Source organism: Prionailurus viverrinus, chromosome B2 (assembly GCF_022837055.1).
Source record: "Prionailurus viverrinus isolate Anna chromosome B2, UM_Priviv_1.0, whole genome shotgun sequence".
NCBI classification, from domain to species: domain Eukaryota; kingdom Metazoa; phylum Chordata; class Mammalia; order Carnivora; family Felidae; genus Prionailurus; species Prionailurus viverrinus.
Window position 1 is genome coordinate 113,783,535 of NC_062565.1, and position 13,784 is coordinate 113,797,318.

At 40.5% G+C, this 13,784-nt stretch overlaps 1 protein-coding gene across 4 annotated transcripts in view; it reads left to right on the forward strand.

Moving 5' to 3' along the window:
• The window catches only part of NCOA7 (nuclear receptor coactivator 7), a 154,507-nt gene that overhangs the window by 20,713 nt on the left and 120,010 nt on the right, over positions 1-13,784 (forward strand). For all 4 annotated transcript variants that reach the window (XM_047858763.1, XM_047858765.1, XM_047858764.1 and 1 more), the window contains exon 2: positions 5,203-5,315. In XM_047858763.1, coding sequence (XP_047714719.1) covers positions 5,266-5,315 — 50 coding nt within the window. In that variant the 5' untranslated portion in view covers positions 5,203-5,265. The remainder of the gene's footprint in view (positions 1-5,202; positions 5,316-13,784) is intronic.

Below are 13,784 nucleotides of genomic sequence, written 5' to 3' on the forward strand. Positions count from 1 at the left end.
GTATCTATTTCTACATCTTCCCAGGTTTTTTGTTAAAGAGAGTATTCAAATCTGACCTTGGTTAATGCTGAAATTTGAACATCCTTCCTTTGTTTAGATGTGTAGCTTTGAGAACGACTGAACACCTACTCTATTTCTGTAGAAGTGTAAGCATTTTCTAGAAGGAAGTGTCTGCATTAGAAAGGTTCAGTTTAGTCTGTTCCTTAAGTGGCCAACTTAGCGTGACCAAGCCTCAAAGCATGTTCTAGCCATTATTTCATTTGTATAATAGGAAACATGTTGTTGGGAAAACAGTTTATGGCCATGATAGGTACACTGGTGTTTTTCTAGTCTGGGCTGGTTATACTTGAATGTGCAAGGAGCTGCAAGCTATCAGATGCAAAGTCAGAAAGCCACCCTGGGCTGTGTGGGTCCACACTGGTTTATTGTGCTTAGGGAGTCTCCTGTAGCTCTGTGCTTAAATTCTTTCTGAGTGGTGCCACGGTCTCAAACAGGGAGCACTTTGCTGGTAATACAGTAAATATTCTGTCTTCAACGCAGTTCTTACGAGGTAAGGATTTTGCACGTGCCTTTTTTATTTTCATAATGAACTGAATTTAGATTTAAATTGTCTCTCCTGACTTAAGATCAGGAGCAGAAATATTTAGATAGAAGATTCGTCTGTGCTTCCCTCATGAAATTCATTTTTGGTCTGTAATGTGCCGTAAATGCAGGAGAGTCTTGTAATTCAGTGTTTGGATGAGTCTCAAGTTTATTGATGTGAAGAAGAGTCAACATTAAATGAAAGAAGGGCTTTTAAGAAGCCCATTATAACCACTTATAATGGAAAATGTAGTTCCCATTAGAGATTGATTTAAGGAGCTCTGGTTCCTCAGTGAAGCATGAAGGCTGCTGTATGGTGCTCTGTGCAAATCATTTTTACGGCACCTTTGCTGCTCTCTTCCTGGTTAATCTGTTGGTGTGTCTTGACCTGAAAGGACTGCGTATGTCTTGTTTAAGGAATTGCAAAATACCCAGAAATTTAAAAGAAATCAGAGATTAGTATGTTTTTTATTTATCAAATAGAATATTAAAAAAAGGGAAGCTTTGCAAGTTCTAAACAGACACAGCGGCACCAGATGTCAGTTCTTGGATCATTTAATCTTTCTCTCTTGCGCTTATTTTTGTCAATATTTTTCCACTAGAACCAAATATTAGTTTCTGGCTCAGCTTGCAATATAAAAATTTTCCAATTAGATTGTTATGACTTCATTTTTATTCATGAGGAGAAATCTAATAAACAGGGAGCATCACATGTGGCAGTGTGCAGGAGAGGAACTTTAAAATAAACCACCTGGCCCAGAGCAGGGCGGAGAGCTGGGATTCTCATCCTTCCTGGAGTCTGAGAGAGAGACTGGCTTGCATCTATACCCCTTGCCCCCAAGTAATTATTAATTGGGGACGGGGGGCAGGCGGTGGTTCTCGGATTTTTATTTGTTTGCCATATAATTGACCTTGCTCCAATCCTGGATTGATTCCTTGCTTAGCTTTTATGTGGATTTTTTTTCTGCTTGGTTCTGTGTTAGGTATTTAGGGAAGTAAAAGGAAGTTGTGAAACCTGGTGGTTTTTGACTTGAAGGGGCTTTTGGTTGTTTGTGGCCGAGGAGGCTAAGTGAAGTGGCATCATCACACAGTGAATGACTAAGTGCCTCACGGTGAGTGTTGAGTGGCGAGTGAACTAAGCTCCTAAGGAAGAGAGAGAGCACACGAGAGGTCAGGGAAGGCATTAGAGCAGAGCTGGGTCTTACGCGGGATCTGGTCACACAGAGGAGTGTAGGCAAGTCACTTGAAGCTGGAGAAAGGATAGGGATTAAGGTACAGAGTTGGGGGCAGGGAGGGGACCCCAGTGGGTTCAGCCCACAGTGTGAGACTGACCTCAGGAGCGTTGGACACCACTGTCTTTCCTTTCTCTGCTGTCATCACCCAGCTTCTTGAATGAATGCTCATTCCCTGAGGTATGGCTTCTACTCCCACCACTGAGCTGACACGGTCCTGCTGGAGATCTCAGTGACCCCCTTCCCCAAGGCCCAGGTCCATTTGTTCTAACCTGCGGAATCTGTGTTGAGGCATTGGACGCTGTTGATTCCAGACTGCTTTTTCTCATTTCTCAAGGTTTCTAGCTCCACAGGTTATTGAAAGGCATTGAAGTGTGCGCCAAACTGGCTTTAAGTCCCTGCTCTGCCACAGCTGGTGCTAGGGAAGTTGGTATCTCTCAGCCTCTGTTTAGTGGAAATAAGGATACCAAACTCACAGTATGGTTGTAAGGATTAGAAGAGAGAACGTGGGCCTGATATGTTGAAGTAAGTGACTTGCGGTAGGCAGGCATTAGGATTGCTTCCCTTTTCTTTTTTTTTTTTTTTTTTTTTTTTTTTTTTTTTAATTTTTTTTTTTTTTTTTCAACGTTTATTTATTTTTGGGACAGAGAGAGACAGAGCATGAACGGGGAAGGGGCAGAGAGAGAGGGAGACACAGAATCGGAAACAGGCTCCAGGCTCTGAGCCATCAGCCCAGAGCCCGACGCGGGGCTCGAACTCACGGGCCGCGAGATCGTGACCTGGCTGAAGTCGGACGCTTAACCGACTGCGCCACCCAGGCGCCCCTCCCTTTTCTTATCTGGTAGCTACTCAGTCCTTACCTGACTGTGTCTTTCTTTTCCTGTACATACCTATGCCCAGCTGATCTCTCTTTCTGGAATGCTGTCTCTCCCTTCTCTTTACCTGTTCAAATTTTCACTGCCCTGCCTTACTTTATTACCTCCATCAAAATGGAACTTTGCATCTTTTGTATGCTTACTTCTTTGGACAGCTCCAGGTCACTACCTGTTATTCTAGTTATTTGCACACATATCTATTTATTATTGCACACATATTTTTATCTTATCTTCCTTACGGGTTGATAAAGTCCTTGAGGGCAAGGTACATGCCAGGGACATGGAGGTAAGACAGTAGGAGTGGAGAGCGCAGCCCTGTTGTTTCCATTCAGGGCTTTAGGTGTAGCGACGTGTTCGCAGAGTGTTATCATCATCATACTGTTGCTCGCTTGCTTGCTGTCGTTCTTTTTTTTTTTTTTTTTATTTAACCACAACCATATGCTGATAATTTCTAAACCATTTTCCCTAGCCCTCACTGCACTCGTGTACTTTAAACGTAATCAAACGTCTGGTGAATGTCTCCAGCTGACTATCCCACAGGCACCTCAAAGGCAATGTGTCCCAAATTGATCTTTTATCTGTTTCTATGCCCCCAGCCCACACCCAGCCGGCCCGCTTCACGTCCATCGTATCATATCTGTGGTGTCACCCTCCACCTGGCCCCTGAAGCACATATTTGGAGGGCATTCTTCATCTTGCCTCTGTCATGTTGTCTACGCTGAATGAGTCACCAGGTCTTGACTCATTTGCCTCCTAAGTATTTCTTGAATGCATTCCCCCGTCTTTCTGTGTTGGATTCTGCTGCCTAAGTGTGGGTCCTCCTCTTTGAACTATTGTACCGTCTGTCATTTCTTCCCAACAGATCTATTTCATGCTGTTCTCAACCCTCTCAAGTCCATCCTTACAGCCTGGGTATATCACACTCCCTCATGTAGAATGCTCTGGCAACTTCTTTCATGTACATCAGGGATGAGAAAATTGCTTTTATCTCATGTTGATCATTTCAGTAATGTCTGTAGCGAGCGCAGCACGATTTGCTTCGTGACATCTGACATAGGAGCAGCAAAGGGTGGGCGGCACACAATTCATAGCTAGGATTAAGATCAAGCTCTTTAGTGTGACATAAAAAGGCCTGCCATGACCCTAATCCTGCCCATGTCTTCATCCTCACCCCACCATTGCCCTGCTTCACATTTAATCCTGGAGTAGCAGGGAAATATGTGTCCTACTAGGAATAACACAGGAAACCCTTCAAGTAGGAAACCCATACTCATCCTTCAAATCTTGGGGTGCATGGGGAGTGTGTGGAGGGGCCCTGCCTAAGGCTGAGTATTCTTCCCGTGGGCTCTAGGAGCATCTGTGCCACCGCCATAGCCGTCGGTGTCCCATTGACTTGACATCCTAAGCATCTCCCTTGTAAGACAATAAACTCTGTTAGGGCAAATATCGTGGCTTATGTATCTGTGGCCTCTGATTTTTATCACAGTGCCTTCCATCGAGTATGTATGTGAATTAAGTTGTCATTGAAGGGGCCCCTGGCTGACCTAGTGGAGCATGTGACTTTTGATCTCGGGGTCGTGGATTTGAGCCCCACATTGGGTGCAGAGATTACTTAAAAATGAAATCTTAAAGAAAATTGTTCATTGGATTGAAATGAATTAGCAAGTAATTTTGATCGATGAACATTCTTTGCTTTAACTTTGATACCCCTTAGGATGAGGGGACAGATTTTAGGAAATGTTAATGCTTTGCAGAACATTTAGGTTTGTGAATCAGGCAGTAAGTAGACATTGGAAATTTTGAGCAGGGGAGTGGCATGATGAAAGTGGTGTTTAAGGAAGATTGATCTGGAGACAACCTTTTATTATAGGTTTAAGCCGCTCCTGGGAAGCATAGGTGAGGATAGCAGGGTAGGGAGAGGGAGAGGCAGAGCAAGCATTTAAAGCCATTTTGAAGAATAACTTCCTGAGGCTTTGTACTTTCATTTCCACATTTGCTCAAGTGGGATGTAGTCACTGACATGTTTCCGAAAATAAAATGGAACACTGATGTTATTTTTAAAGAAAGAACATTCTTGTAAAACACCTAAGTGATCCATTTTTCAAAATTATGTATGAGACATATTCATTATTAATTACTTGTAAAAAATGATTATGAGTTTGTAAATAAAAAAATAATTAGATTCTGCAGAGGCAGCCTAAAATCTTCAAAAATCAGTGGTTTTCTTTTTAGCACATTTTGAAATAATTGTTGATTATGAGGACAGTACTTCAGTTTATTTTCCTAGCTACCTTTTATTTTAGTTTAACACCTCCATTCTAATTGTGGGTTTTTATTACCCTCCATGAGTTATTTGCATTCCGTGTATTACTAACGTGACTGCATTTTATGGCTTAAAGTATATCTTCTGTTTGTGGTGGGGCCATGTATCTTCACTCTGCTTTCTTCTTCATACTGGCTGTTACAAACTTCTTAATTTATAGTCACTTTGTTTTTTTTTTTTTTTATTATAGGGTTATGACTCACTGATTAAAAAGAAGGACTTTTCCAAATACTTTGCATTTTGATTGTATATTATGGATACCAAGGAAGAGAAGAAGGAACGAAAACAAAGTTATTTTGCTCGGTAAGCATTGCTTTGCAAAATTATCAGTACTTTAAGAAAATGTTTGAGGGAAGACTTTGTCCTCAAGTATGACTTGGCATTCTGTGTTTTGTAAGTGTTCATAAACAAAGCAGGCAGCCAATAGAAGTTAAATATGCTTTGTGTCATCCTTTTACTTGCTTACAGTAGAGGAGTAACATTTGGTTCTTGTCTTTCTGCCTTTGACGGTTCTCTCAGGCCACTGTTGCTCAGAGAATCTAGCTGTCATTATGCACTGAGCTGCACATTGCTCAGAATCCCCATATTTAGCATCCTATATTGAATTTTAGATCCTAAATGCTTAGTTCCTGCTGCTTGGTAGCTTGATTGGTTTAGTAACTGAAAAATCTATGACATCTTGAAAGCTTGTTGCCTTGTTAGGAGTCTGTTACTAAAAAGTATTTTTGTGGGTAGATGGAATGGATGAATTCCCACCATTGGAGTTTGTGTCATTATTAAAGCTGAACTCATCTAACATACAGTTGTTGGTTTGTGAATAGATATAATCTGGTTTTTATGATCAGTTACTCTTTATAGATTTAACCATATATTGGGCAGCTACTCTTCATAATAAAATGAATGATATGGTAAAACACCATTTTGACAGAAAGAATGTTTTTAAAGTGAGTCTCACTCAAAGTGAGAACACATAGGTTTAAAATTATCATTATGGTTAGGACACCTGGGTAGCTCAGTTGGTTAAGTGTCTGACTTGGGCTCAGGTCATGATCTCGCCATTTGTGGGTTTGAGCCCCGGATCATGCTCTGTGCTGACAGCTCAGAGCTGGGAGCCTGCTTCAGATTCTGTGTCTCCCTCTCTCTCTGCCCCTCCCCTGCTCACTCTCTGTCTCTCTCTCTCAAAAATAAATAAATATAAAACTATTTTTTTAATTATCATTATGGTCTCCTAAGTTGAAATATTTTTTAAGAACTGAATTCAGCCTCACCACATCCTCTGTCTGTGCTTGTTAAAGAGACATTTCTTATTTTCCAAATGTAAGCCTTGGAAACTGAAAAACAGTTTTTTGTTAGGTTTTTAACCCAGAAATTAAGCTAGGTTTTACTTTATTTACTTACTTACTTACTTACTTACTTACTTACTTATTTTAAGAAAGGGCCTCGAACTCACAACCCTGAAATCGAGGGTCACATGCTCTATCGACTGAGCCAGCCAGGCACCCCTAAGCTAGATTTTAGATTGTTAATAGGAAAATAAAGGTGATGAACATTTAAGGAACTACTATGTGCAAAGTACTTTACTTACTATTTTGTTTTTCTTCACAGGAAACCTAACCTAGGTTTCCCCCTATTTTACCAATGGAGTAACCAAGACTCGGAAAGTATTTTGACCATTTCATGCATCGAAGAGTTACTATTCAAGTATAGCATTGTTCCCAAAAGGTGTACTCCAGTTAGTAATAGTAAAGTATGAATAAGAGTTTTTGGAAGGCAAGAGTTAAATGACTAATTGCAGTGAAATGTTTTCCACTATTAAGACTACAGAGAGTAGCAAGATAGGGGAAGGAAGAAATCAGGTATCTAATGAGTGAAACATTAAAAAGAGGGCACTTAGAATAAATAAGAACTATATAGCAATTTTTAATTTTTTTTTTCAACGTTTATTTATTTTTGGGACAGAGAGAGACAGAACATGAACGGGGGAGGGGCAGAGAGAGAGGGAGACACAGAATCGGAAACAGGCTCCAGGCTCTGAGCCATCAGCCCAGAGCCTGACGCGGGGCTCGAACCTACGGACCGCGACATCGTGACCTGGCTGAAGTCGGACGCTTAACCGACTGCGCCACCCAGGTGCCCCTATATAGCAATTTTTAAAAATGTGTTATTTTGAGATAATTGTAGATTCACATATAGTTGTAGGCTATACTACAGAGAGATATCCTGTGCGCTTTATCCAGTTTCTACAATGGTAACACTTTATGTAACTATCCTATGGTATCACAACTAGGAAATTGACATTGATGCACTCCACCAACTTTATTCAGATGTCACCAGGTTTACAAGCATTCATTTGTGTATTTGTGTGTATTTAGTTCATGTAATTTCATCATATGTATAGATTTGTGTGGCCACATCAACGATCAAGATACTGATCAAAAAGATCTCATGTGCTACCCTTCTGTAGCTGTATTCACTTCCTTCCCTATACTTGCTACCCCTGACAACCACTGATCTGTCCTCAGTTGCTGTAATTTGTTGTTTTGAAAATATTATATAAATGGAATCATAACATGTAATGTTTTGAGATTAGATTTTTTTTCGCTTAGTGCAATTCTTATGTTTTATACCCCATTAAGACTGCTATAACAAAGCAGCACAGACTGGGTGACTTACAAATAACAGAAATTTATTTCTCAGAGTTCTGGCGGTTGGAAGTCTAAGACCAGGGTTCCAGTTCTACGTCTGGTGAGAGCCCTCTCTATGGTTCATACAAGGCCATCTTCTTGCTCTAACCTCACATGGCAGATGGAGCAAGGAGCCTTCTCATACCTCTTTTATAAGGGCACTAATCCCATCTGTGAAGGCTCTATCCTCATGACTTAATCACCCCCAAAAGGCTCCACCTCCTAACACCATCACGTTTGGCATTAGGTTTGAACATATAGATTTTGGGGGTACACAGACTTTCAGACTTGAGATCTGTCCAAGATGTTGCATGTATCAATAATTTGTTTGTTTTTGTTGCTGAGTAGTATTCCATGGTATGCATATCTCATAATTTTCTGACTATTCACCCACTGAAGGACATTTGGTTTATTTCCAGTTTGGAGCTATTACCACTAAAGCTGCTGAGATAATTTGTGTGAAAGTTTTTGTGTAAATATAGGTTTTAATTTTTCTGGGATAAATGCCCAAGAGTGGAATTGCTGGGTCAGATGTGATGTGCATATTTAATTTTGTAAGAAACTGCCATATACTCTTTTCCAGAGTGTCTGTACCACTTTACCTGCCTTCCCATCAGCATTGCGTAAATGACCCAGTTTCTCCACAGCCTCATCAGCATTTGGTATTGTCACTCTTTCTTATTTTAACCATTCTGATAGATGTGTAGTGGTATCTCGTGGTTTAATTTGCATTTCTTTAGTGACTGAAGAAGCTGAACATCTTTTTGTGTGCTTATTAGTTATCTATCATCAGTGCAATGTCTTTTCATTTCTTTTGCCTGTTTTCTTATTAAGTTTTGAGAGTTCTTTATGCATTCTAAATACTAGTCCTTTGATGGATGGTTTATAGGTATTTTCTCCCAGTCTATAGCTTTTGTTTTCATCTTAGCAGCCTCTGTTGGAGAGCATCAGTTTTTACTTTTGATGCGATTCAATTTATTAATGTTTCCTTTTATGGATTCAGCTTTTGGTATCAAGTCTAATTCTTTACCCAGTCATAGGTCCTGAAGATTTTCTTTTGTCTTTTTTTTCTTAAAGTTTTATAGTGTTATGTTTTATATTTGTTGGTCATCCATTTTTAAAAATTTATTTATTTTTGAGAGAGAGAAAAAGCAGGGGAGGGGGCAGAGAGAGAGGAGGCAGAGAATCCCAAGCAGGCTTCCCACTCTCAGTGCAGAGTCCAGTGTGGGACTTGAACTGATGAACCGTGAGATCATGACTTGAGCCGAAATCAAGAGTCTGACAGTTAATCGACAGAGCCACCCAGGCATCCCCTCAAACATCCATTTTGAAGTAATTTTTATATGGGATATGAGTTTGATTCAAAGTTCTTTTTTTTATTTTTCTGCCTATGGATACCCTATGTAGTGATTTCAAAGCTGTAGCGACTTCTAAGTTTAAATCTAAACTGATTCCAACGATGAGGGTAACTAGTGGCTCACAAGCAATCTGCTCAATGTTAACCACCTCTCATTACAATGCAAGATGAAACCCTTCTGGAAGAACAGCACAGTTTTTTCAGCTCAGAAATGTAAAATTTAATTGTCATGCTTGCCTTGACCTCTTGTGAGAAGTATTCTAACAATGAAAGGAAAACATAGCCAAAAATTAAGTATGACCTTCAGAGCGTAAGGATAACAGGCCAAGAACAAAAAGTCGGGGATGCTATTCTAACAGCACATTAACATGATTAGTTACTAGGAAATGAGAGAGAGAACAAACAAACTGTAGTCTAGTTGTTACAATGCTTTGATGGCCAAAAATGGTCAAGCTATTAAAGGCAAAAGGCAAACCAAATAGCCCTCCATTATCAGAAAAGAGGCAACCAAAGTTATAAATCTTTTCAAATGCTTTCTGACTGAACTGTGGAATTGCCATAATGTGGAATTCCCAACAGGACCCACTTGAAAGTCAGTTTCTGACAACATAGGGCTGATTTCTCTGGAGCGGTGTGCCTATGGGCAGTCCAGGCAAGATTTCCACAGCAGACTGTAAAGTCAGACCAAGGGTAAGGCTGAATTGATGAACTCACACTACCTTACACAAATCTCTACTAGTGTGCAGAGGTTATCAAAAGGAAGATTTGTCCTTATTTCTACCTATTACCATAATATGTTTCTGAAACCCTAAACATTTTAAATTTTAAATGTTAAACTCTGTTCCCCTCCCTCATCCCTTTTCCCTTCCATGTAATTAAATAGCCTCTGTTTTCTGTTTTCTTGGTGTACTATTTAACCATATCATTTCATAAACGTTGTATGGTTGTGTTTGGTAAATAATCCTTACTCTACCTCCTTTGTTGATGTACCTCTCCCTCTCTCTGAATTTAGCATCAAAACAAAGTTAAGTTTAAAAGACCATATTTTAATAATTTTAGACTGAAATTAGTGATTTGAGGATCACCCATTACTTCCTTTTTTATAATTTATCTTGAAATGTGCCTATTTAACTCTCTAAATGGAAGGTGAATTAGCATCACTAGTAGGTAGATTTATTCTGGATGAGTACCAAGGAGTTTTCAGGATCTCCTGGCCCGGACCCACCTAGTTTTCAGATCTTTGGTGGTGTTTTATACCAGTTGTCTATTCCAGATCGAATGATTCATGAGACCTTTCCCCATGCTTCTGCAAAGAATTTGTGTATACAAAATTGGTATATTTGTGTGCATTAATTCCTTGATACATGACATGTCTTGAAAGCAAATGAATTATTAAAGCAAATTATACTCCCTGTGTTATGTGAAGTCATCCTTATTCACTGTGGCCTCTGTTCTCCCTTCCCCTTTGAGTTAGAATGTAGGTATTTTCTTCAATAGTGCCACACAGAACTCTTCCACATTGTCTTTGACATTAGTTAGCTTTTGCAGAATTTAGAACCCATTTATTGATTTTTGTGCAGGTCCTTTTATGTTCTTTGTGTGTTTGAACACTTTTTAAAAACCTAGCTTTCAGGATTGAGGATTTAGGATATCAACAATCTACTTTCAGTTAACCTGAAGTGGTATTTTGTAGATTTACTTTTCCCCTCTGATAAGGTCTGACAGGCCCTGTGAATTGGCACTGAACGGTAGAGACCAGTAGACTCTGTGTTGTTCATACAGGTCCCTCTTCCCTAGACTTGCTGGCCTCTTCCCACTCTTTCCTGCTTCTCAGGAGAGGCAGAGATCCTGCTGCCACCTACTGTCTTCTAACCCACCACCTTCAGAGCCAGTGGTGTGAAGCACAGAGGGGAATGGCACTCTTCTTTCTGCCTCACTCTCCCACCCCAAACCCTGAAGGGTGCAGAATGCTGAGCGAGCTCCGTCCCCCACTCCTCTGACACCTCTGGCTTCCATCCCCAACCTCTACCCTGGTGGTTCTTCATCCTTGAACCTCTGACCCATCAGCAGAACACCTAGTGTTTGAAAACCAGTCTAGTAAATAACCTTGGCCAAGTTTTCTAAATTTCACCCTTCATTTCTTGTTGTTAAGTGTGGCTAATAATAATCCACTAACAAAATGGCTTTGATAGAAGGAAACTTCCCAGCCTGAACCAAGGAGATGAAGTCCAAAGGAGGAGGACCACAGTTGAATCAGGTCTGGTCCTTGTCTACACTGATTGAGGTTTGACCTCTTCTTCTAGGGGGGAGGATTTGGAGTCTGATATTGGAACTCACTGGATAGTCTTCTTATTAAATATACATAATAAGTTGTGTGGCTCCTTCTTCCAAACCAAACCAAACCAAACCAAGATAGCTGTGAAGATTAAAGTAACATATGCAGAATGCTGGGCACAGTGAGTACTCAGTCACCTCTGACTCCAGCTTCTGTGCTTACCTGCACCTTCATCTTCACCCAGAAATCCTCTTCTTGATACCCCACTCATCCCATGAGCTGCTCTTGTTGTTCAAATTGGGGAGGCAGGAGGAATCATAACGGTCCACAGTGGAATCACACAAACGTACGTTGTTCTCAGCACAGCCAGGTTCTGGAATAGTATAAAGTGGAATTACATAGTCCAAAGGGCTTTGAGAATTCTAAGGCACTCTCTTTATTTCAGAGTAGGAGCCCAAGCCCATGAGGGGAAATTGTCAGTGATCTGCTGGGCTCACAGCAGACCACTTTATGTATACTTACTGGTAATCAGAGCCTCACCACTTGGGTTTGACACACTCTTATGTCTCAGGCGTACGTGCCACAGACACCAACCCCTCAGCCTTTAGAGTGGCTGGCTACGCAGGACCACATAGGCTGGTCACCTTTTGCCATGAGTAGCATCTTACTCCAGGGTGCAGTGTGAGTACTGTCCTCTTCTGTGCATGCTTTCCTGTGAAAAAGGTTGGGAAAACTGGTCCACGTTACCTTCACACCAAGCCTCTGATACATAATTTTCATACCCAAATATGATTTGCCTGCTATGGAAATTTAGACTCAGAGAAGTTGAATAAATTTTAGTGAGATTATACAACAGGCAGGTGAGGCAGGATTGGAGCCCAGCTCTGTCCTTCTTCAACCACAGCTTACGCTCTGCAATACTGCCCTTGGCAGTGTGGCAACTTAATGGTACGTTGGGCCCTGTAGAACACAGGTCAGTTCACAGCATTGTGAATTAATGTGCAGAAGTACATCCTAAGTTCTAAGTGACCTTTTTAAAAACTTTTTAAGAAGTTTGTGTTTATTTATTTTGAGAGAGAGAGAATCTCCAGAGGGCTCTGTATTGTTAGTGAGGAACCCGACACAAGGCTCAGTCTGAAGAACCGCAAGATCGTGACCTGAGCCAAAATCAAGAGTTGAACACTCGAATGACTGAGCCACCCACGCTGCCCCAAATGACCTTTAAAAAAAACAAAACAAAACTTGTTTATGGCTTGAGGACATCCCATACTACATCTTGTCAAGTTTAACATCAGAGTATTAACCAACTAGGGCAGTAAGAAACATGTAGTCTGGATATCCCACCCATGTAAGTCAGGGTTTTACATTGCAGATATCCACGTTACTTGCTAGGTTTGCTCTTATCTAAAAAGAGTAGTTGCCTATGATAGAAATGAATGCAGAAATACATTTGGACAGAAAAACCCAGAAGGCCCTTTTGGGCAAGTAGAGTCTAAGATCCAGTGGTAGGTGTCAGCTGGATGGGTCTGGTTGGTTGATCTGCAGCACTGCTGAGGATACAGAGAGGGCTCCCCCTCTCTAGCCCCACAAAGGCTGTCTTTGAACTCGAGGAAAGAGCTGCCACTTTGTGGTATGCCTGTGCTAAGAATGAATATACCACATGGGTGGAGTGGTGTGATGTGAACTCTTGCCCTTCCTTTAATTAACAGTCTGTAGATTGTTTTTTCCTGCTGGCCAAGGACCATTAGAGTAGAACCTTAGTGTGTCCAAGATTTGAGGAGAAACTTTCTTATTACCAGTAGTTAGATTCAGATATTCAGTCATAATGCAGGTTTTAATTGAGTTGGTACATGAAAAGCAAATAGAACTGTTTTAAGTGTTGGTAAGTGTTAACTCTGTACTGGCTTAATATTTGGTTAATATTTTATCCTCTCAGTTTCTGTCTAGTGATCTAATAAAAGTTAATAATAATAACATTTTTTGGCACTTTACAAAGTACCTTCATGTGCATTCTCTCACTTTATCTTCACAATGATCATATGAGTAGATATAAATGCAGATGATGGATCTGTTGTTTGGGAGGTTAAATACCTTGCCTCAAATCATTTAGCCTTTAAATCGACGATCTGAGCCCTGAATCCCAGTCTACTTTGTCTGTATCACTTATTGTTTTTCTTTATTCCATATTTCTCAGTTTACATTGCCTTAAGCATTAATTTGTACTTTGAGAGGGGGGATTAGAACATGTTATTAGCATCATAATGTGGTAAGTAGGGAAAATTGTACATGGGTTTGGAAGTGTTTTAGTTGGTTTTACTGGAAATCATATTTGATTTCAGTTTCTAAGAACCATCCAAGATGGCTGTTGCCATTAGTGCCTGTAGTGATCCACAGCACTGCCCAGGAACACTTTCCGTGTGTGATATCCATAGCGCTTGTTTATGTGTTTGCACTCA